The 24,673-nt window shown below is 41.0% G+C and overlaps 1 protein-coding gene across 5 annotated transcripts in view; it reads right to left on the bottom strand.

Moving 5' to 3' along the window:
* The window catches only part of CCAR1 (cell division cycle and apoptosis regulator 1), a 102,735-nt gene that overhangs the window by 46,895 nt on the left and 31,167 nt on the right, over window positions 1-24,673 (bottom strand). For 2 of the 5 annotated variants that reach the window (XM_032423535.1, XM_032423539.1), the window contains exons 1-2: window positions 12,911-13,138; window positions 11,724-11,845 (exon numbers count right to left, since the gene is read on the bottom strand). In XM_032423535.1, coding sequence (XP_032279426.1) covers window positions 11,724-11,796 — 73 coding nt within the window. In that variant the 5' untranslated portion in view covers window positions 11,797-11,845; window positions 12,911-13,138. Of the gene's footprint in view, window positions 1-11,723; window positions 11,846-12,910; window positions 13,139-24,673 lie in introns of those variants that run through there. The other 3 variants (XM_032423536.1, XM_032423537.1, XM_032423538.1) reach the window with 3 other exon arrangements.

Genomic DNA, 24,673 nt, shown 5'->3' with positions numbered 1-24,673 from the left:
AGTGTCTGCCTTCAGCTCAGGTCATATCTCCAGGTCCTGGGATGGAGCCCCATGTCAGGCTCCCAGCTCAACAGGGAACCTGCTTCTCCCTCTCCCTCTGCCCCTCCCCCTACTTATGTTTTCTGTGCCTCTCTGTCTCTCTTGCAAATGAATAAATAAAATCTTTAAAAAACAAATAAGTCAAATTAAAAAATAAAAATAAAAACTGCAATGCAGCACTACCATTCCCAAAATTGTATCTCCTGGAACAATGACTAGCTCCCCAGGACATTAAAGTCAGAAAACAAAAAAAAGGGCCCAAGGTTCAAAAAGCTAAGGAAACAGGGGCACCTGGCTGGCTCAGCTGGTAGAGCATGCAACTCTTGATCTTAAACCCCTGAGTTTAAGACCTACAATGGGCACAGAGCTTACTTTAAAAAAGAAGTTTAGGAAACAGTGAATTATGCATATTGTTTAAAAGCACAAAAAGTTTTTAATTTTAGTGCACCACTATATGGGGCAATGAGATAAAATTACATAATGACTTAAATTTCCGAGAAAAAGATTTCTCAGAACCCTTAATATGCCAACTCAGCATTCTGAATCTCAAAAGATTGCCATAAAAGCAATATTTACACATGGAACACCCCCTTTTCCAAAGCATCTTGCTTGTATCTGAAAATAACCTAAAAAAATGCTGCTCTTTAATTATTAGTTAACAACCTTATAGAAAGAACAGTATTTTGCTTTACAAGAACAGAACAGAGAACGTTAATGAACTAACCAAAGCACCTAGTCTAGACTATCCCAGAAAATCTTCAGAAGTGTGAGGTTCAAATCAGTTGTTTAAAGCTCAGACTAATTTTACTTAAAAATAAAACAAACCAACAACAAAGTAAAGCAAAAACAAACAAAAATCCCAGAAAGTATGTTTGTAGTTCTTATAAATTACAAATTACTCCCTGCAAAAAATACTGGTTTTTAAAAATTGAAAAAGGAGGAGGGAGAAAAGGAAGAGTGTAAGGTGGGCAAAAAATTTCTAAATGGCCTAAGTCCTTACCACATTAATATTTTCTTGTTTTTAAGGAAAGTCAATATCACAGATGGGAAGAGAGAAGAAACCAGGACTAACTAAATGAATTTAAAAAGTAATTTAAATAGAAGTGGAGAATATCTCAACACCAGCATAAGTTCAAAATGAGGTTAACTACAATGACAATAAAGGAAAAGGTACTGAAATCTAGGACACAGGTTCTAATCAGTGGATCCTATTAACCTTATTGTATGCAAAATTACAGACGAGAAAGTCCAAAGCTTTAATCAGTTTTCAAGAGAATTACAGACCCAAAAAAGGTTAAGAACCACTGTTCTAGGACAACAGAAGCAAAATACTCACTGAACACAAGATAAAGACCATAGGAAAAATTAGTGCTTTAAATTCTAAGATTGGCATGTTATACACATTTGACAAAGTAGCATCCGTGATTCAAATATCATACCCAGCTCCTTCACCAAGCCGGGGCTCTGACCTCAGATCTGCTCTGTTTCATTCTGTTGGTACCAATTTCAGAACCCTGGAAGTTGCCACAGCAGAACAGCTCAGAGCCAATATCCCAGAAAATCTATTTTTTCCTATTACTTTTTTAGGTGTTCTGAATCCTGGCATCACACAGCAGCCTAGTAGGTAGGATGACAGACACATCTCTCTTCTACCGTTAACAGTGTGATGAATTAGAAACTACAAAAAAATTACGGTTACCCCTAACAATATGGGACTTAAAGGTGCTTGACCTCCACGCACATTTGGAAAATCCATATATAACTTTTGAATCCCCCAAAATGAACTACCAATGGCCTACTGCCTTGGAATAAAATATTCCTAATGAAAGGAAGTACCAATTAGTTGATTTGTTGACGGCATTCTTTTTCTAGGACACCATACAATGTTACATCTATGTAAGCCATTCACACACAGGGAAGCATACACAGACACAAGGCTTTAAGACCATACTGATGTCTTGATGATTAAAAATACAGGGGCAGGGGGGCGCCTGGGTGGCTCAGTTGGTTAAGCGACTGCCTTAGGCTCAGGTCATGATCCTGGAGTCCAGGGATCAAGTCCCGCATCGGGCTCCCTGCTCAGCGGGGAGTCTGCTTCTCCCTCTAACCCTCCCCCTCTCATGTGCTCTCTCTCTCATTCTCTCTCTCAAATAAATAAATAAAATCTTTAAAAAAAAAAAAAAATACAGGGGCAGGGACGTCTAGGTGGCTCAATCAGCAGAGCGTCCGACTCTTGACTTCGGCTCAGGTTGTGGGATTGAGCCCACTGCTCAGCACAGAGTCTGCTCAAGATTTTCTCTCCCTCTCCCTTCTCTTGCCCCTCCCTGTGCTGCTGTCTCTCTCTCTCTGAAATAAAATCTGGAAAAAAAAAAAAAGAATACAGGGTGCCTGGCTGGCTTAGTCAGTAGAGCATGCAACTCTTGACCTCAGGGACATGAGTTCAAGCCCCACGTTGAGTGTAGAGCTTACTAAAAAAAAAAAAAAAAAACCAAAAACAAAAAAGCCATTCCATTCACATGTATTAGCAGTTAGTGACTGGATCAACACTTAGTCATAAAGTTTGTCATTTATATGTTTTCTAATTATCATTTCTTCCCAAATTTTGCATCGTAGGATTGCCATTCAAAGACTTTGGAAGAAAACTGTATAAACAGTATAAAGTGAAACACTAAAATGAGTAGTAGGAAAACTACAGTAGCATAGAAAAAGTATAAAACTCAGTGTTCTTTTTTTATTAAAAGTTAATTCAGGGGGTGACTGACTGGCTCTGTTGAAGGAGCATGTGACTCTTGATCTTGGCATCCTGAGTTCGAGCCCCACATTGGGTGTGTGGAGGTTACTTAAATAAATAAATTTAAAAAAAAACAAAAACAGGGGTGCCTGGGTGGCTCAGTCAGTTAAGCGTCTGCCTTCAGCTCATGTCATGATCCCAGCGTCCTGGGATTGCGCCCCATGTCCTGGGATAGAGCCCCACATCCGGCTCAGCGGGGAGCCTGCTTCTCCCTCTCCCACTTCCCCTGCTTGTGTTCCCTCTCTCGCTGTCTGTCAAACAAATAAATAAAATCTAAAAAAAAAAAAAAAACGACAGAAACAAAAGACCTCAGCATTGATGTAAACTACCAGATTTCAGAACATGTGTTAATAGCCTATATATGCCACTGAAAATTTAGGTGCTGTACCATATTTTAAGACTTTTTAAGAAAAACAAAACAAAACAAAAAACCAAAGAACTAATTTTTAAGAAATATTACCTAAACATGTGGCTTACTCAGTGTTGAACTGTAAGTTTTCATTCTTGGACTTTGAAAATGAAATTAAATATTAATGTTTGTGAATCAGACTAAGTGGTATTCAATTTTTAAAACTAGCCTTTGGATTTAGAAGGGAAAATAAAGTTTCTCTAGGCACCTCTGGGTGGCTCAGTCAGTTAAGTGTCTGACTCTTGGTTTCGGCTCAGGTCATGATCTCAGGGTTGTAAGATAGAGCCCCACTTAAGGCTCTGCCCTTAGCACGGAGTCTGCTTGTCCCTCTCCCTCCCCGCCCCCACGCATGAGCTTACACCCCCCCCATAAATAAAATCTTTAAAAACAAACTATAAACAAAATACTACTAACAGCCAACTGTTGAGTGGAAGCCTTACCAGCAACAGGAAGAGTTAACATATTTTGTATGTTATATGTACTACGTAACGTATTTTTTTTAAGTAGGCTCCATGCCCAGCGTGGGGCCCAAAAAAGTGCTTGAACTTACGACCCTGAGATCAAGACCTGAGTTGAGATCAAGAGTCGACACTTAACCAACTGAGCCACCCAGGAGTTCCTATATACTGTATTCTTTCAATAAAATAAGCTAGAGAAAAGAAAATCATAAGGAAAATACAATTACAGGACAGTACTTATCCCCCCCCAAAAAAATCTGCATCAAAGTCACACGGTTCAAACCCCTGTTCTTCAAGGGTTCAACCGCTAGAAATTTATGGGAAGGAAATTTACATTCTACTAGTTGTGTCACACCATTATCTAGTTAATTCAAATTTTGTGAAATCACTGTGCATGTTTTATATATCTGCAATATAGCTCTTTTTAAAATCATTCATATTTTAGACTTTACTCTCCATAAAGTATATTTCATTATTAATACTCCTTTTTTGTGGTTATCTGAGAAACTACCCTTGGGTATTTTTAAGTAGCATTCTCCACTCTTGTGAATTATAATCAATATTCTGCAAGACAATTCTATAACCTGCGTATTACAGAGGTATCAATCCCTGATTTAATCTTTCTCTCCACCTAAGTGGCCAAATACTTGTCAGCTGGAGATCTTTTCCAATTATCCACAATAGAACAGTCTGTTCATTTACCTATACCTAATTCAATTTGATTGCTGAAGGTCTTGTGACCCTTTAGAAAAAGATATGCTTATCACTGTGTATCAATACTTCCATAGACAAACCTATGAAATGAGCCCTAGATGACCACAGGCTACCAGGCAAACAAGTAAACTTAAGGGCTAAGTTTTCTTAAACCTTTAAGGACAAATGTAAATTTTATCATTTTCTAAAATGTACACTCGTGTTATGACATACTAGCAGTTTTTTTTTTTAAAGATTTTATTTATTTATTTAATCGACAGAGAGAGAGACTGTGAGGGAGGGAACACAAGCAGGGGGGAGTGGGAGAGGGAGAAGCAGGCTTCCCGCTGAGCAGGGAGCCTGATGCGGGGCTCGATCCCAGGACGCTGGGATCATGACCTGAGCCAAAGGCAGATGCTTAACCGACTGAGCCACTCAGGCAGCCCCATACTAGCAGTTTCTACTGAATACCAATGAACACACCATTAAAACACAAGAGAGAAGCCTGTCCCTTTTCTGTTGTCCCTTAATTTTATCAAACTCACTGTTAAATTTAAAAATCCTATACCTTTGGGGCACCTGGGTGGCTCAGTCATTGAGCGTCTGCCTTTGGCTCGGGTCATGATCCCGGGGTCCTGGGATCGAGCCCCACATCGGGCTCCCTGCTTGTGGGAGGCCTGCCTCTCCTTCTCCCACCCCCTCTGCTTGTGTTCCCTCTCTCACTGTGTCTCTCTCTGTCAAATAAATAAAAAAAAATCTTAAAAAAAAAAAAATCCTATACCTTTAAACCTTGGTGCTCTATCTTTACTAAGATGAGTCATCCTGAAATAATAAAGTTCAGAACATCAAAGTTGCATGCTCAAGTTAGGATAGGGAGAAAAAAAAGAAAAGATAGTTTTGTTTTGTTTTTTTAGATTTTAATTATTTGAGACAGAGAGAGAAAGAGAGAGAACACAAGCAGGGGGAGCGGCAGAGGGGAAGGAGGCTCTCCACCCACTAAGCAGGGAACCCAATGCGGGGGCTCGACCCTAAGACCCTGGGATCATGACCTGAGCTGAAGGCAGGTGCTTAGACAGGCACTTAACTGAACCACCCAGGGGCCTCTGTAGTTTGATGTTAATGCAGCTGTCACTGGATAAGAGCACAAGTAAGGCATACTCAGAGGATGAGGGGAAAAAGTATATATTAACAGCGAGCCTTAAAAGATTTTATGTGTGGGGCACCTGGGTGGCTCAGTCGTTAAGCGTCTGCCTTCGGCTCAGGTCATGATCCTAGGGTCCTGGGATCGAGCCCCGCATCCGGCTCCCTGCTCAGCGGGAAGCCTGCTTCTCCCTCTCCCACTCCCCCTGCTTGTGTCCCCTCTCTTGCTCTCTCTCTCGTCAAATAAATCAATAAAATATTAAAAAAAAAAAAAAGATTTTATGTGTATTTTTTTACTCTCAGAAAAATGTGTTAGAGACTATTCGCTATTACATAGCACACACAGTGTTTAAACGGGGTTAAACCAATACCAGTAGCAATCCTTTCCTACCAAATGAGTTGTAAACATTCAAGTCCATTAAAGGATAACTAATAAAGTTAAGTATACATAGTATATCAGCTATTATTTGTTTGAAAAAGACCATGAATTTTGGAATTTAGCAATCTGAGCTTGTTTTCAAGCTCAAGAGATTATGGTTTTAAAAGATGATAATTGGGCCAGAATGAAGAGGCAGGAAAAATGGGAGTCATAGTTAAAACAACTGTATTGGTATTAGCTTCAGTCACCTGTTGGAAAGCACATTATAACTATAGTTTTAACTCCTAAAGTAGTTCATGTTTCTCTATGGCCAGAATGCAGTCATTCTATAAATGGTCAAAAGAAATAGATGAGAAAATAGGTGAAAATATGCTAAATCATTCCCCACACTTCAGTATTACTATGGTTACATACAGATTAAAAATGCAAGTATTTTGAGTCAAATCTACAAACTATTATAATTAATCTAAGAGTTAATGTTTCAATCAGTGGGGCACCTGGCTGGCTAAGGAGTGGAGCATGCAACTCTTGATCTTGGGTTCGTGAGTTCGAGTACATAAAATAAAAATAAATTTTATTTATTTTTTATTTTTAAAAAAGATTTTATTCATTTGACAGAGAGAGCACAAGCAGGGGGAGTGGCAGACAGAGGGAGAAGAAGAAGCAGACTCCCCACAGAGCAGGGGAAGCCTGATGTAGGACTCCATCAAAGGACCACGGGATCATGACCTGAGCCGAAGGCAGTCGCTTAACCAACTGAGCCACCCAGGCGTCCCAAAAATAAAAATAAATTTTAAAAAATATCTCATGGGGTGCCTCGGTGGTTCTGTCAGTTAAGCGTCCAACTCTTGATTTTGGCTCAGATCATGATCTCAGGGTCATGGGATCAAGCCCCAGGTTGGGCTCAGTGCTCAGCAAGGACTCTGCTTGTCTCTCTCCATCTGCTCACGTGCACACTCTCTCAAATAAATAAATACTTTTATTTTTTTAAAGATTTTATTTATCTGAGAAAGTGAGCGAGAGAGAGTGGGAGGGGGAGAGAGCACGTGCGTGCACACACAAGCAGGGGGAGGAGCAAAGGGAAAGGGAGGAGCAAACTTCCCGAAAGGGAGCCCAACATGGGGCCTAATTCCAGGACCCGGGACCATGACCTGAGTCAAAGGCATATGACTAACCGACTTAACCCTCCAGGAACCCCATAAATATATATATAAAATCTTTAAAAAAAAAAAAAAAGAAATCTCATAAAGATTCAATCAGTGATTCACCAGCTATCTCTCTCAATGTCTCTTTATACACAGGAAACTGTTAAACTTTCAAACCTAAAAGTTCTAGAAACAAATATGACTGTCACTGAATACATATCACAGCACTTCAGCTAGGAGATGGAAAAATCCTTGAAGATATTTTTTGTAGACGAGTAAAAATAATGGAAGATACAATGAACCACAATTCTGATGTTCTAACATTAACTCTCCTGTGACCATCTGTAAAACCTAAACAAATTTCATCACCTTTCTGGGCCTCAAATTCCTTATCTGATAGAGAAAGTTGTTGAGACAGAATCTAGGTCAGCTCCCATCCAGCTTTGAAAAAGTCTTTGATTTAGATAGAAATTAGGAGGGGTGCCTGGCTGGCTTAGTCGGTAGAGCATGTGACTCTTGATCTCAGGGTTATGAGTTTGAGCCCCTTGTAGGGAGGAGCCTACTTGGAGAAAAAAAAAAAAAAGAAATTATGCTTTAGTAGTATCACAGCTGACAAATATATTGGAGCTGAGAGAGAAGTAAGATGCAGCATATCCAGTATATATGAGAGGAAAGCAAATAAAAGAAATTAGAACTAAATAACAGAGGGGCGCCTGGTTGGCTCAGTCAGTTAAGCATCTGCCTTCGGCTCAGGTCATGATCCCGGGGTCCTGGGATCGAGCCCCTCATTGGGCTCCCTGCTCAGCGGGGAGTCTGCTTCTCCCTCTCCCTCAGCTCCTACGCGCTCGCTCACTCTCTAATAAATAAATCTTAAAAAAAAAAAAAAAGAACTAAATAAAGGATAATAAAGAGTAACACTACCACATGAGAGATGGGAAAAAGAGCTTCCTGACTTAAGGATCTACGATAAGCACTATGGATTAAGTTTGGCAAAGACAAGGAAGGACCTGAAAGTTAGGTGAGAGACTTTGGCATATGAGCTGTGAGCAAGAGAAAGCGGCTATGACAGTTATTCAAATGTGAAGTGCCTAGGACCTAAATGTAAAATAGAGCATACCTGAGGCATTTTCAAAGGAGAAAAAAGCAAGATTTGATATATGACTGAATATGGGGGTTAAAGGAAAACTAAAGATGATAGATGACACTCAGGAATTCAAAATTAATCAGAAACAATCCAAATACTGATCTTTAATTTTACATCAGATTTCAGCAATATACTGCTAGCATGCATGCTTTTACTGAAGTTTTTAATATTACTTATTTTTTTAGGTTTATTTATTTAAGTACTCTCTACACCTAACATGGGGCTCAAACTCATGACTCTGAGATCCGGAGTCCCTTGCTCTTCTGAGCCAGCCAGGTGCCGCTTTATATTATTTTAAATCAGTCATCTGTGTGAATGCAGTGAAATTTTCTATCACTGTTAGCTGAGAACTTTCAAGGTTAGTACAAATGCAAAATATCCTTGCTAGAAAATGGAATAGTGGGGCGCCTGGGTGGCTCAGTCGTTAAGCGTCTGCCTTCAGCTCAGGTCATGATCCCAGTGTCCTAGGATCGAGTCCTGCATCGGGCTCCCTGCTCGCGAGAAGCCTGCTTCTCCCTCTCCCACTTCCCCTGCTTGTGTTCCTGCTCTCGCTCTGTCAAATAAATAAAATCTTTAAAAAAAAAAAAAAAAAAAAGAAAGAAAGAAAATGGAATACCAAAGACTTTAACTGAAAAAAATAAAATGTTATGTTATATACAAAAAGAGTAGTAATTTTCATACTGCTCTCAAGAGAAAATGAGTCTGAAATATAGGCACAGAGATCAAAATATTTAATTCAAGTTGAATTACTCAGTTAACCTTTTTCTGTTCCATGATCATTTGATTTGACAGTAGCTTCTGATACTACTATGTCTGGACTATTTCAAAGGGTGCATTTTTTTTTTTAGTAGAGTAAAAAACTGGCACCTTCCCTATTGCTGATTAAGTCCTTTTATGTCCTTGGCTGAAATTTTTTCTCAAATTATATTTGAAGCTGCCAGGAGAACACTTGAAGCACTATAATTTGCTAGAATGTTCTCCATTTAGGGGCACCTAGCTGGCTCAACCAGTGGAGCATGTGATTCCTTATCTCAGGGTTGTGAGTTCAAGTCCCATGTTGGGTGTGGAGATTACTTAAAAGTTAAAAAAAATAAATAAATAAAAACAGTTCTCCATTTAGATGAGATGTAAATAAAACGTATTTTAATTGCCTCAGGATTGAAAATTTAACTTTTACAAAAATTTGTGTGGCTCTGAAAATCAGTTATACTAAGATGAGATGATTAATCACAAATAAGGCTTTAAGAGGAAGGTAAGAAAAGAGCAAGCTTTCAGGAAGCAGCCTGAAATATATCACCTGGAAAATAAACATTTTAATAAAAACAGTATCACTAGAGAGTTCCATTTATAACCTACTCCAGGATTTTTACAGGAAAGCTAAGAGTAGAGAGATGCTATCAAAACCCTAGGCCTACTTACTGAAGTCATGATGCGTCAATAAAATTTGATTTTGAAAAACTCTGATTAACAACAAGTTCTAAGAAAACCCGTAATTAATTTCCTACAGCAAAAATAAAAGTTGTTTACACAAATCCCATTATTTATATTTGGACTCTACTGCCAAATATGGAAAGGGAGATCTATATTTACTACTGATTTTGTGTTTGAGAATTTATATGAACGTTTGCGGTCTTCTTTGTTCAGTCTTAAAATAAAAACAAAAAAAGTATAACATGAATTTAAGTAATTACAATACAAATTTTTTTTAAAAGATTTTATCTATCTGAGAGAAAGACAGAGATAGTGAGAGAAAGCATGAGTGGGGAGGAGAGGGAGAAGCAGGCTCCCTGCTGAGCAGAGAGCCCTACACAGGGCTTGATCCCAGGACCCTGAGATCATGACCTGAGCCGAAGACAGTCGCCCGAGCAACTGAGCCACCGAGGTGCCCCAAAATACAAATGTTAAGAGCTACAGACAATAGACTTCCACCTGAAGAGCTATTTAACTGGGAACAATACAGATACCAATTTAAAACAAATTATAGGGGCACCTCGGTGGCTCAGTCGGTTAAGCATCTGCCTTCGGCTCAGGTCATGATCCCAGGGTCCTGGGATCGAGCCCCACATCAGGCTCCCTGCTCAGTGGGAAGCCTGCTTCTCCCTCTCCTTCTTGCTCCTGCTCTCTCAATCTGTCAAATAAATAAAATCCTTATAAAAACAAAACATCATTCATAAATTATGTTCCTGACCTTGTTTATAAATAAATAAAACAAATTATATGTAGAAAAAGCCAGGTAAAACATGTTTAGTTTACCAAAATACAAGTCCATAGCACTTGCTTCTGGACACATGGTAACTGCTGATAATTCCCATTTCATCAAAACTAAGTCAACACCAGAGTCCCCATTATTTAACATGAAGAAGTACCTGGATCTGGGCACCTGGGTGGCTCAGCCAGTTGAGTGTCTGCCTTCGGCTCAGGTCATGATCCCGGGACCCTGGGATCGAGTCCCACATTGGGCTCCCTTAGGGGGAGGTCTGCTTCTCCCTCTCCCTCTGCCCCGCCCCCCACTCATGCTCCTTAGCTCTCTCTCAAATAAATAAAATCTTAAAAAAAAAAAGTACCTGGATCTGAATTAAATACAATCTATAACTATTATTTCATAATCTCTTCAGTTGCCTGCAGAACTGATCATTTAACCCCCCCAAATGAAGAGTAACTAAAATAAAAACTCCGAAGTATCCCTTTCTTTAAAGACAAAAGTCCCCTACATAACAAGATAATCATGTCCATCAAATTGTAGAACACCCAAGTCAGAAGATCATAGGGTCTCTGTAACTGACCTTGAATTACTAAAGTAGGTATTTTAAGTAAAAGGCAGTAAAGAACCAGTATTAGAGATGTCATAAACAAAAAGTATACTCAAATTAACAGAAAAAGCTGCAATTTTTCTGGGTACCCAGAAAAGAAACTCAAATTCATTCTGTAGAATCCTTGGGAAACTTATTTAAGATTCAAACCTTAAGTCAAATGGTAAAAAAAAAAAAAAATTCTTCCTAAGAAGCAAAGGGAAGAAGCTTACTGAAAGATTTTCAATGACATCATCTGTTGACCTTATTTTGAAAATGTAAATATCCATTTGCTCTTTTATATCTATTTATCTTTTTCCTTTGTTTGATAAATTCTTTAGAATTGGGTTTTCCACTTTAAACTCCAACAACTGAAAACCAGTCATATATAATTTTCATTATAAAATTTTAATACATTTATTCTTAATTATAGCATGTGCATACTTCACCTTAACATGCCAAATGAGATAACCTCTAATCAATGAGTGGCTGCTAACCTAATTAAATCAAATAAAAGTTAATCAATTTAATGTTTGAAAAACTATATGTACCTATCCAAACTGCTGTGTAAAACAGATTTTTTGCTAGTTGATCCATGAATTTTTAAAAGCTTCACAAATAAAAGAAACGTCATTTAGAAACATTTTACAATATCACAGATAGCCTAATTCATATAGTTATAACATGTCCTCCCCCCAACCCCCAAGTTTACAGTACGTGTGTTCAGTGGCCTGACCTGGCTGAGATACCGCAGTGGCTGTAAACTGAGTAGCCCATGGCGGATTCTTCTGTCCTCCAAACTGAGCCATGATGAAAGAGGGAAAAAACCTTCACTTGTTTGTCTTCTACAGCAGCGATCTATTAAGAAAAAGAATCCACATTTTAAAGTTCAAACTATAAATGTCATAAAAGTATTATTACAGAAATGTTTGTCAAGGACATCTTCGTAAATCCTAGTATAAATAACAAGGTATATATGAACGTCCGACATGCAGCAAAACATTCTACATCAAGTAGCTCACCAAAAGCACCCAATTTCGACCTATGACATTAGGGGCAGACTCACAAGAAAGGCACTTCTTTCCGTGACTACAAACTGTCACATTTAAACAGAAAACCATGTGCTGTTATCTACCCAATTCTTAACAATAAGTACACAGCTTCAGGTTCAAAGAAAATAGAGCCTGCGTGTTTCTTTTAGCAATCAATTGGGGGCTGAAAGTGGTGGAACCAATAACGGAAATTGGGACAAGAACTGAATAAAGGTATTTAAGACTATCATTTAAATAACGAACATCTTACTTTCTCGGGTTGGGAAGGGCCAAGGGGCTCCTCTTCTCTCTCCCCCCTCCCTCGAGGGGAAAGACGGTTGAAATAACGGATGCCCCCTAAAGAACCATCGCTAAGACCCCTCCCCCCAAAATCAAGCCAGAAAAGGCCAAGATCTCAGCCCGCGCACCCCCTCCTTCTCCCCGCGACTCGGAGCGGCCAGAGCTCTGCCATCCATCTTCCTCCAGCCCCAGCTCCTCGCGGGACGCAGACCAGAGAAGGCGGAATCCTCCGTCTCACGAGACTGGGCGAAGTGCCAAGAGAGGACTATTGAAAGCCCTGGTCCCCTTATCCCCCAGGTTGGGCAGAGAGCCTCTATCCCCCAAAACCCGCGCCGCCGCCAGCCACCCGACGCCCTGGGCCAGAGGCCGGGAAGCTAAAGCTCAGCGGCTCCAGAGTGACGGATGGCGCTCGGCAGTCCCTCCAGACCCGCCAAGCCGAGGCTGAGGGGTGCTGGGGGTACCTGAAGAATCGAGGTGGGGGGAGGAAGGTCGAAAAAACGAGGCGGTGGGGGAGGGGCTGCCGCGCGGGGCCTGCTCCGACCCGCACAAAAGGGACCATGTCCCTCCCGCCCCAGTCCCACGAGAGCCCCACCGTCGCCGGCCTACGGACGCCGTGCTACCAAAACGGTCGCTCCCGGCCCTTCCGCGGATTCGATAGGACGTTAGGACCCCGGCTCCGCCGCCCGCTGCTCCAACCGCGAGGACCAGACCTTCACCTGAATCGGGTCCCGGCTAACACCGAGGCCATTTCAAACCCGTCAGCGTTAGGCGCATGCGCCAACTTCCCCCTCTTCCTCCACGCCTCTCCCCTCCTCCGCATCTCTGCGAGGAACGGCGCTTACGGGTTTACGTTCTACGTGCGCGCCCCGCAGCTCGCCTTCAATACGCTCACCGCTCTCACTACGCAGCTAGAGCTAGAGCGCGCCTGAGAAGAGGTACCTGGGCTTCCCATAACAATGAGCCGCCTGTGTCTCTGCGCCAGCTCTGAAGAAAAGACTTTTCTGAGGGTGGGCAGGGAAGAATTGGCGGTCACGTGATCCGATCAGCCCGCCGCCATTTTGTGCTTTTTCGCCTTTTCTGTGTTTTTTTCTAGTTCAAGTATTTGGAAGAATGGATATATCCTGTACCATCTTCCTAAGTTTTTTAAAAATTGAGATGAAATTCACTTACCACATAATTCACTGTTTTAAATATTTTGTACAATTCAGTGACCTTTTTTTTATTTTTTCCAATGGCCTTTATATAGTCATAAGGTTCTGCAACCATCACCACCTCAACCCTTAGAAGAAACCCCTGCCCATTAAGCACTCCTTAATCCCTGCTCCCGCCATCCCTTTACAGCCACTAATCGGCTTTGTCTCTATGGATTTGAATGTCCTAGATACTTCATAGTAATAGAATTATATAATATATGGTCTTTTGTGTCTGGCTTCCGTGGTGTCTAAATGAGGTGTCTGGATCTGATCAGCCCCCAAATTTTTGGAGCGACCCCTTCGGGTGGAAGCCAGTAGCGCAGGTGCTGAAAGGATCCACCTGAGGCAGAGCAAAGGAGATAAAAGTTGACTGAATACACCGCAAGGGAGCCACCGGCAGGACAGCGGAAAGGGTATCTGCAAGGAGGCAGTGGATGGAGGCTGTATTTAAAGGGGGAAGAGGAATATGGCCACCTGCGGCATTCTCCCTTTTTTGGTCACTGTGACTAGTTAAGTAAGCCGTTGGCCAGTTAGGACCTATGGCTGGCTATTTTGAGGTGGATCCGGGGATGGGCCCCTCTGTATTCAGTCAGGTGGTCATGTGGGCCTTTTATACTCCATTGCTCAAGCCTGTTTGCCTGAAAGTGTCCTGTACAGCTTCTTTAACTTAACTATTGTTTCCAAGGTTCATGAAGCAAGTATCAGCACTTCATTCCATTTTATGGCTAAAACTAATCCTTTAAATGGATAAAACCAATTTATTTATCCATTTGTCCTAAGTTGATCACTTAGGTTGTCTTCACATAGGGATGTTATGAATAATGCTGCTGTGAATATTCACATACGGGTTTTTTTGAACTCTTTTTTCAATTCTCTTAGGTATATGCACAGGAGTGGAATTCTGGTTCCATACTTAAATTTTGAGAAATTGCCAACCTTTTTTCACAGTGGCTACACTAATTTAATTACCACACGCAATGCACCACATCCTCCTCAACTCTTTCTTTTTATAAAAAGTTGGACGCCTGGGTGGCTCGGGTCATAATCCTGGGGTCCTGGGATCAAGTCCCGCATTGGATTCTTGCTCAGCAGGGAGTCAGCTTCTCCCTCGCTGTCTCTCTCTGACAAATAAATAAAATCTTAAAAAAAATAAAAAGTTGTTATAGGAGCACCTGGGTGGCTCAGTCCATTAAGTGTCCAACTCTTGGTTTTGCCTCAGATCACAATCTCACAGGTGGAGAGGTCAGGCCCCAAAAGGCTTCCTGCTCAGCCCGGAGTCTGCTTGAAATTCTCTCCCTCTACCCTCCCCCCCTTTTGCACATGCACATGTGCTCTCTCTCCCTCTCTCTAAAATAAATAAATCTTTTAAAACAAAAAAAGTCGTTGTTATACCTATCCCTGTTAGTGAACTGGATTTGATTAGTATCCCTAATGACACAAAGTTTCCTTTTCTGACCATTTGTATATCTTCTGAGCAGAAATGTCTATTCATGTCCTTTGGTTTCCCCCTCCCCGACCTTAGTGATTTTTTTCCTGTGGGCAATAAAAAATATGTAACATAAAATTTATCATTTTAACCATTTGTAGAAGTGTAAAATACAGCAGCATTAAGTACATTTACAGTGTTGTGCAACCATTACCTTTGCCCAATTTTATTTTTTAAAATGTTTATTTATTTGAGAGAGAGAGAGTAAACCAGCACAGGGAGGGAGACAAAGAGGGAGGAACAGACTCCCCATTGAGCAGGGAGCCCAACTCTGGGCTCAATCCCAGGACCCCTGGATCATGACCTGACCCAAAGGTAGATGCTTAACTGACTGAGCCACCCAGGTGCCCCTACCTTTGCCCAATTTTAAATTTGGTTGTCTTTTTGACGGAGTCTAAAGAGCTCTAGATCTACATACTAATTTTTTTTTTTTTTTTTAAGATTTTATTTATTTGCCAGAGAGAGAGATTGAGAGAGCGAGTGCACGCACACAAGCAGGGGCAGTGGCAGGCAGAGGGAGAAGGAGAAGCAGGTTCCCGGTTGAGCAAGGAGCCCGATGCGGGACTCGATCCCAGGACCCTGGGATCAAGACCTGAGCCAAAGGCAGACGCTTAACCAACTGAGCCACCCAGGCATCCCAACTACATACTAAATCTTTATCAGAGATATTATTTGCAGATATTTTCTCCCATTCTGTGGATGATCTTTCCACTTTATTAATATTGTCATTTCATGCACAAAACACTGCTTTTTTTTGAAGTTGAACTTATCTATTTTTTTCTTTTGTTATTTTTGTTTGGGAGGAAAACTGTTTTGCTACGCTTTAAGATTATTCTTGCTGATCTAAGAATTAAACTAAGATGAGACAGGGGCGCGTGGGTGGCTCAGTCGTTAAGCGTCTACCTTCGGCTCACATCATGGTCCCGAGGTCCTGGGATCGAGCCCCACGTCGGGCTCCCTCCTCAGCGGGAAGCCTGCTTCTCCCTCTCCCACTCCCCCTGCTTGTGTTCCCTCTCTCACTGTGTCTCTCTCTGTCAAATAAATAAAATCTTAAAAAAAAATAAAATCAGACAGATTAACAGAAGAAGAGTCAAATTGAATTTAATTACATACATGTGGGACATCCATATAAACATGAGAGATTCCTAAAATAGTAAACCAAGGGCGCCTGAGTGGCTCAGTTGGTTAGGCGACTGCCTTCGGCTCAGGTCATGATCCTGGAGTCCTGGGATCGAGTCCCACATCGGGCTCCCTGCTCAGCAGGGAGTCTGCTTCTCCCTCTGACCCTCCTCCCTCTCATGCTCTCTGTCTCTCACTCTCTCTCTCGCAAATAAATAAAATCTTAAAAAAATAAAATAAAATAGTAAACCAAAATGAGGTATATATGTCATTCTGGACTATGCAGAAGGAGGTAAGGGTCAGGGGCTTGAAAGGGAAGGAAGGTAATTCATAGGAAGAATAGAAAGAGTAAATATTTGGTAAATAAATGTTTGCTGGGCCATTCAGAAACAATGGGACATAGAGATCAAAAAGGCCTTTTTAGGTTCCTCCCTGTCTAACATACCTAGTTCATATTAAACTATAGTTATCCATGGGGGTGCCTGGCTGGCTTAATCGGTGGAACATGCACCGCTTGATCTTGGGGTCATGAATTCAAGCCCCACATTCGGCATAGAGATAACTAAAGAAAATAATAGGAGATCCTGGGTGGCTCAGTCAGTTAAGCATCTGTCTTCTGCTCAGGTCATGATCCCAGGGTCCTGGGATTGAGCCCCACATCGGGCTCCTTGCTCAGAGGGGACTCTGCTTCTCCCTCTGCCCATCCTCTGCTGGTGCTCACACACTCTCTCTTTCTCAAATAAAATCTTAAAAAAAAAAAAAAATTAAATTAATAATAATAGTAAAAGGGATACCTGGTTTGCTGAGTTGGTAGATCATGAGACCCTTGATCTCAGGGTTGTAGCCCCACATGAGGTATAGAGATTAGTTAAAATAAATTCTTTAAAAAATAATAATAATGTGGGGCACCTGGGTTGGTCAGTCGTTAAGCGTCTGCCTTCGGATCCCAGGGTCCTGGGATCGAGCCCAGTATCAGGCTCCCCGCTCCACAGGAAGCCTGCTTCTCCCTCTCCCCCTCCCACTGCTTGTGTTCCCTCTCTCGCTGTCTCTCTCTCTCTGTCAAAAAATAAATAAAATCTTAAAAAAAAAAATAATGTCATTATCTATGGTGATACCTCCCTTCCTGGAACAGGTCCTCTATCTACATTCTTTTAGGCAGTTGAAGGGAGGCAAAAAAAGAAAAACTCCTTGAGTCTTATGTTTCTTAAAAATAATCAGCCTAGGGCGCCTGGGTGGCTAAGTCGGTTAAGCGGTTGCCTTTGGCTCAGGTCATGATCCCAGGGTCCTGGGATCGAGTCCCACATCGGGCTCCCTGCTCAGCGGAGAGCCTGCTTCTCCCTCTCCCTCTGTCTGCCTCTCTGCTGACTTGTACTCTCTATCTCTATGTCAAATATATAAATAAAATCTTAAAAAAAAAAAAATCAGCCTAGGGGCACCTTGATGGTGTGGTCAATAAGTGTCCAACTCGGGCGCCTGGGTGGCTCAGATGGTTAAGCATCTGCCTTCGGCTCAGGTCATGATCTCAGGGTCCTGGGATCGAGTCCCGCATCGGGTTCCCTGCTCAGTGCAGAGCCTGCTTCTCCCTCTCCCTCTGCCACTCCCTCTGCTTGTGCTCTTCTGTCTATCTCTCTGTCAAATAAATAAATAAAATCTTTAAAAAAAAAAAAATAAGTGTCCAACTCTTGGTTTCAGCTCAGGTTGTGATCTCAGGGTCGTAGGATAAAGCCCCCTGTCTGGCTCTGTGCTCAGTGGGGAGTCTGAGAGTCTCTCTCTATATATATTATTTATTTATTTTTAAGATTTTTTTTTTTTTTAATTTTATTTATTTGTCAGAGAGAGAGGGAGAGAGAAAGAGCACAAGCAGGGGGAGTGGCAGGCAGAGGGAGAAGCAGGCTCTCTACTGAGCAAGGAACCCAATGTGGGACTCTATCTCAGGACCCTGGGATCATGACCTGAGCCCAAGGCAGACTCTTAACTGACTGAGCTGCCCAAGCATCCCATCTCTCTCTCTTACTAAATAAATAAATAAAACTTAAAAAAATAATAATCAGCCTAGAATAACCCATATGCCAAAGAGACACATTTGGGGTGGCAAATTTTGCTCCCATACACTGATGGTTTTGGTGTCATACCTAAGAATCAATTGCCAAATGCAAGGTCATGATGATTTACCCTATGTTTCATTCTAAAACTTTTATAGTTTTGGTTTTACATTTAGGTGATTATTATTATTATTATTATTTAAGTAATCTCTATGCCCAATATGGGACTTGAACTCATGACCCTGAAATCAAAAGTCACATGCTCTACACATTGAGCCAGCTGGATAGCCCTGATTGATTTTTTTTAGAGGGTGGGGGGAGGGGCAGAGGGAGAGGAAGAGAGAGAATCTTTTTTTTTTTAAGATTTTATTTATTTCCTTGACAGAGAGAGACACAGCGAGAGAGGGAACACAAGCAGGGGGAGTGGGAGAGGGAGAAGCAGGCTTCCCGCCGAGCAGGGAGCCCAATGTGAGGCTCGATCCCAGGACCCTGAGATCATGACCTGAGCCGAAGGCAGACGCTTAACGACTGAGCCACCCAGGCGCCCGGAAGAGAGAGAATCTTAAGCAGGCTCCACACCCAGCACAGATCCTAATGCATGGCTCCATTTCCGAACCCTGAGATCATGACCTAAGCCCAAATTAAGAGTCAGATGTTTTGGGGTGCCTGGGTGGCTCAGTTGGCTAAGCAACTACCTTCAGCTCAGGTCATGATCCCAGGGTCCTGGGGAACGAGCCCCGTATCGGGCTCCTTGCTCAGCTGGGAACCTGCTTCTCCCTCTCCCTCTGCCTGCTGTTCTGCCTAACTTGTGCGCTCTCTCTCTGTCAAATAAATAAATAAAAAATCTTAAAGAAAAAAAAAGAGTTGGATGTTTTAACTGACTGAACCACCCAGGCACCCCATGATTGAATCATTTTAAATTAATTTTTGTAAAGACTTGCCTGTGGTTTTTGCCATTGTTTGTTTATTCTGGATTGCAATTCTCTGCTATTCCCAAATAAACCCATTTTACTGGAAAAAATAAATTAACTTTTTATATGATGTGAGTTGAGTCCAACTTCATTCTTTTGTATGTGGATATCCAATTGTCTTAAAATCATTTGTTGAAAGTCTATTCCCTCCCACTGAATAGTCTCAGCATCTTTGTCAAAAATCAGTTGACTATATATAAATAGGTTTATTTCTGGACTCCAAATTCTATTTTATTGATCTATGTGTCTGTCCTTGTATCAGTACTATACTCTTTTAATTACTGTAGCTTTGTAGAAAGTTTTGAGAAGTGTGAGTCTTCTAACTTTGTCCTTCTTTTTCAAGATTGTTTTGGCTTTTTCAGGGTATCTTGCAATTCTATATGAATTTTAGGATCAGTTTGACCAGTTCTGCACAAATGACTATCTCAATTCACAAATGACATGATCTTATATATATATAATCCTAATGAATACATACACATACACACAACTATTACAGCGTGGTTGGGATTTTTTTTTAAAGTTTCTTTGTTTGGGGGCACCCGGGTGGCTCAGTCATTAAGTGTCTGCCTTCAGCTCAGGTCATGATCCCAGGGTCCTGGGATTGAGCACCACTTCGGGCTCCCTGCTCCACGGGGAGCCTGCTTCTCCCTCTCTCACTCCCCTTGCTTGTGTTCCCTCTCTAACTGTGTCTCTTTCTGTCAAATAAATAAATAAAATCTTTTAAAAAATTTTTTTAAAATTTTTAAAAAGTTTGTTTGTTTAAAATAATCTCTACACCCAACATGGGGCTTGAATTCACAACCCTGAGATCAAGAGTTGCATGCTGTTCCAACTGAGCCAGCTAGGTGCCCCAGAGGTTGGAATTTTGATAGGGATTTCATTGAATTTGTAGACCAATTTGGGGAGTATTGTCATCCTAACAATACTAACTATCCATTTCATGAATATGGGATGTTTTTCCATTTATTTAATTCTTTTAAATTTCTTCCATCATTTAAAATTTTTTTAAATTATTTTTATTTTTTAAAATATATTTTATTTATTTATTTGAGAGAGAGAGAGCACAAGCAGTTGGAGGGGCAGAGAGAGAGAGGGAGAGAGAGAAGCAGACTCCCTGCTGAGCATGGAGCCTGAAGTGGGGCCCCATCCCAGGACCCTGGGATCATGACCTGACTGAAGTCAGATGCTTAACCAACTAAGCCACCCAGATGCCCCATTCATCATGTGTTTTGTTTTTTGTTTGTTTGTTTGTTTGTTTTCAGATTTTATTTTTAAGTAATCTCTACACCAAACATGGGACTTGAACTCATAACCCTAAGATCAAGAGTTGCATGCTATACCAATGAGCCAGCGATGCACCCCTCTTTCATCATGTTTTATAGATCTCAGAGTTCGATTTTTGCTCTTCCTTGGTTAAATTTATTCCTCAACAATTTTTATTCTTTCTGATACCATTGTAAATGGAACAGTTTTCTCAATTTCATTTCTGGATTGTTTATTACTCGTATACAGTTATACAATTGATTTTAGTATGCTGATTTTGTGTTTTACAACTTTGTTGAATTAGTTTATTTGCTGTAATAGTTGTGTGTATGTGTATGTATTCATTAGGATTATATATATATAAGATCATGTCATTTGTGAATTGAGATAGTCTTACTTTTTCCCTTCCAATTTGAACGCTTTTTATTCTTTTCTGCCCCATCCCCCCTTGGCTTAACGGCTCTGGCTAGAACTTTCAATATAATGTTAAATAGAAGTGGTGAGATCAGGGCGCCTGGGTGGCTCAGTTGTTAAGCAACTGCCTTCGGCTCCGGTTATGGTCCCAGGGTCCTGGGATCGAGTCCCATATTGGGCTCTCTGCTCCATGGGAAGCCTGCTTCTCCCTCTCCCACTCCCCCTTGCTTGGGTTCCCTCTCTCTGTCTAACAAATAAATAAAATCTTTAAAAAAAAAAAAAGAAGTGGTGAGATCAGATATCCTTGTCTTGTTCCTGAATTTAGTGGGAAAGCTTCAGTCTTTATTAAGTTTGATTTTAGCTGTGGGTTTTTTCACAGATGCCTGTTATCAGGTTAAGAAGGTTCTCTTCTATTCCTAGAGGAATCTGGGTGTCATTTAAACTTGATCTCAGCTCAGGGCTTCATCTCAGGATCATGAGTTCAAGCCCTACTTAAAAAAAAAGAAAAAGAAGGTTCTCATTTATTCCTAGTTTACTGACAGTTTTCATCATGAAAGGATTTGCATGTTATCAAATGGTTTTCTTCCATCAACTGAGATGATCATGTGGATTTTTTTTTTTTTTTTAAGATTTTATTTATTTATTTGACAGAGAGACACAGCGAGAGAGGGAACACAAGCAGGGGGAGTGAGAGGGAGAAGCAGGCTTCCCGCTGAGCAGGGAGCCCGATGCAGGGCCCGATCCCAGGACCCTGGGACCATGACCTGAGCCGAAGGCAGACACTTAACCACTGAACTACCCAGGCGCCCCGATCATGTGGATTTTTACAGCACTGTATTAATATGGGATATTAGTTTGATTGGGTTTTGTATATTGATCTATCCTTACATTCCTGGGATAAATCCCACTTGGTTATGGTATATAATCTTTTTAATATACTGCTGAGTTTGATTTGCTAGTATTTTGTTTAGAATTTTTGCATATATTTTGGTCTGTAGTCTTCTTCTTCTTCTTTTCTTCTTCTTCTTCTTCTTCTTCTTCTTCTTCTTCTTCTTCTTCTTCTTCTGCCTCTCCTTCTTCTTCAAGATATATTTATTTATTTGAGAGAGAGTGGACAAAGGGGAGGAGGGAGAGAATATCCAAGCAGACTCCCGCTAAATTTGGAGCCCAACACAGGGCTCGATTTCATGAACCATGAGATCAGGACCTGAGCCAAATCCTAGGGTCGGATGCTTAACTGGCTGAGTCACCCAGGCGCCCCTGTAATGTTCTTCTTCTTTTTTTTTTTTAAAGTAATCTCTATGCCCAACATGGGGCTGGAACTTATGGCCCTGAGATCAAGAGTCGCATGTTCTAGTGACTGAGCCAACCAGGTGCCCCTCTTGTGATGTCTTTGACTGGCTTTGGTATGAGAGTAATACTTGGCTCATAGAATTAATTAGGAAGTGTTCCTTTTTCCACTTTTTAGAAATGCTTGAGAAGAATTGGGGTTAATTCCTTTTTAAATATTTCATCACGTCTTGGTATTGTTTTTTTTTCCCCCCAGTGGATAGTATTTTTTTTTTAAGATTTTATTTATTTATTTGAGAGAGAGTGGGAGAGAGAGATAGCACAAGAAGGGGGAGCAGCAGAGGGAGAGGGAGAAGCAGGCTCCCTGAGCCTGATGCGGGATTCGATCCCAGGACCCCAGGATCACAACCTGAGCCAAAGGCAGATGCTTAGCCTACTGAGCCACCTAGGCGCCCCTCAGTGGATAGTGTTTTGATAACTGACTCAAAAAAATTTTTTAAGATTTTATTTTTAAGTTATCTCTACACCCAACATGGGGCTTGAACTTACAACCCTGAGATCAGGAGGCATGTGCTCTACTGACTGAGCCAGTCAGGCACCCCTTCTTTTTTCCCCATTTTTACACAGATTGGCATTTCAAATAATATATCTTGGAAATTTTTCCATATCAGAATGTAAAGTGCTTCCCCATTCTTTTTGCCAGCCAAGTAATATTTTTGTATGAATTACCATAATATGTTTATTAAATCCCCAATTTATGAGTATGTAGGCCATTTTTTAAAAAAATCTTTTTTTTGGGCGATGCTTGGATGACTCAGTTAGTTGAGTGTCCAACTCTTGGTTTCAGCTCAGGTCATGATCTCATGGGTCCTGGGATCGAGCCCCGCGTTGGGCTCTGCAGTCGGTGGGGAGCCTGCTTGAAGATTCTCTCCCTTTGCTCCTGCCTGCACTGGCTTGTGTGAGTGCACTCTCTCTCTAAAATAAATAAATAAATTTTTTTAAAAATCTTTTTTTTTTTTTATGGGGTGCCTAGTTGGCTTAGTCAGTAGGGTGCATAACTCAATCTTGCGGTTTTAGCTTGAGCCCCGCGTTGGGTGTAGAGATTACTTAACAATAAAAATCTTAACATATCTTTTTTTTTAATGGAAAGAAGTATTTATTTATTTATTTATTCATTTATTTAAAGTAGGCTCTAGGCTCTACCCCCAAAGTGGGGCTTGAACTCACTACCCAGAGATTAAGAGTCACATGTTCTCCCAACTGAGCCAAGCAGGCACCCTCTATGTAGGCGATTTTTTTTTTTTTTTAAGATTTTATCTATTTATTTGACAGAGAGAGAGAGAGCAAACACAAGCAGGGGGAGCAGCAGAGGGAGAGGGAGAAGCAGGCTGCCCGCTGAGCAGGGAGCCCAATGTGGGACTTGATCCCAGGACCCTGAGGTCATGACCTGAGCCAAAGACAGACGCTTAACCAACTGAGCCACCCAAGTGCCTCTGTGTAGGGGATTTTTTATCTTTTGCACGCAAGCAGTGCTGCAATAAACAACCTCATATTTGGGTCATTTCTCTCTTGTAAAATTGTATCAGTAGAATATGTTTCTAGAGATAGGATTGCTTGGTCACGGATCTTGTGAATTTACAATTTTAATGCATGTGGCCAACTTGACTTCTATAAGTTTATACCAATTTACACTCCTACCAGCAATGTACGAGAACATCTATTTTCCCCTACACTTGCCAAATAGTATATTTTCAAACTTTTTAAGCCTGCTCATAGATGAATAGCACTGTTGCTGTTATCTATTATTGCGTGACGAAATGTCACAAAATGTAGTGGCTTAAAATAACAACTTCGTAATATCTGCTGGCTCCGTGGGATGACGGAGCTCAGCTAAATGGTGATGGCTTAAGGTCTCTAATTTGCTTGCAGTCAGATGGCAGCTGAAGCTGGAGTCATCTGATCCTGGCCTGTCCAAGGTGATCTCTTGACTCATATTTGAGTGAGTGCTTCTTTACTCTCAGCCTCTCCAGGAGCAGCCTGGCCTTCTTTCGTAAAAGCTCTTGCCTCCAAAGTAGGGAAGTGGATACTGTCAGCCCAGTTTGAATGAGGTGGAAGAATATAGATACCAGCTCTCAATGCACAAAGAGGGAGGAAAGGAGATGTTGGCCCTCTTTGGTAGCCTGATGTAGTTTTGGTTAGTATTTCTCTCAGTATGAGTGAGGTTATCTTTTCATAGGTGTAAGAAACACTTGTATTTCCTTTTCTAGTAACCAATATTCATTTCTTTTGTTCTTTTTCTATTTGGACACTAATCCTTTTCTTCTTAATTTTTGGGAGCTTATTATCTTAGTCCTTTGTCATATCACCTAAAAATATTTTATGTTAATTTTTGTTTTGATTTTTTTTTACTTAGATTTTAGAGCATTTTACTGTGCAGAAGTTTTTATTTTTATGTCATAAAATTTATAAAATTTTTCTTTTATTGCCATTGAATTTCTGGGAAAAAAAAGACCTTTCCCACTCGGATTATAAAAATATAAATTCTACAATTGTTTCTTCTAGAATTTTTATTTA

This window comes from Phoca vitulina, unplaced genomic scaffold (assembly GCF_004348235.1).
Source record: "Phoca vitulina isolate PV1807 unplaced genomic scaffold, GSC_HSeal_1.0 scaffold29, whole genome shotgun sequence".
Taxonomy (NCBI): domain Eukaryota; kingdom Metazoa; phylum Chordata; class Mammalia; order Carnivora; family Phocidae; genus Phoca; species Phoca vitulina.
This window is presented reverse-complemented; position numbering and strand designations above follow the sequence as displayed.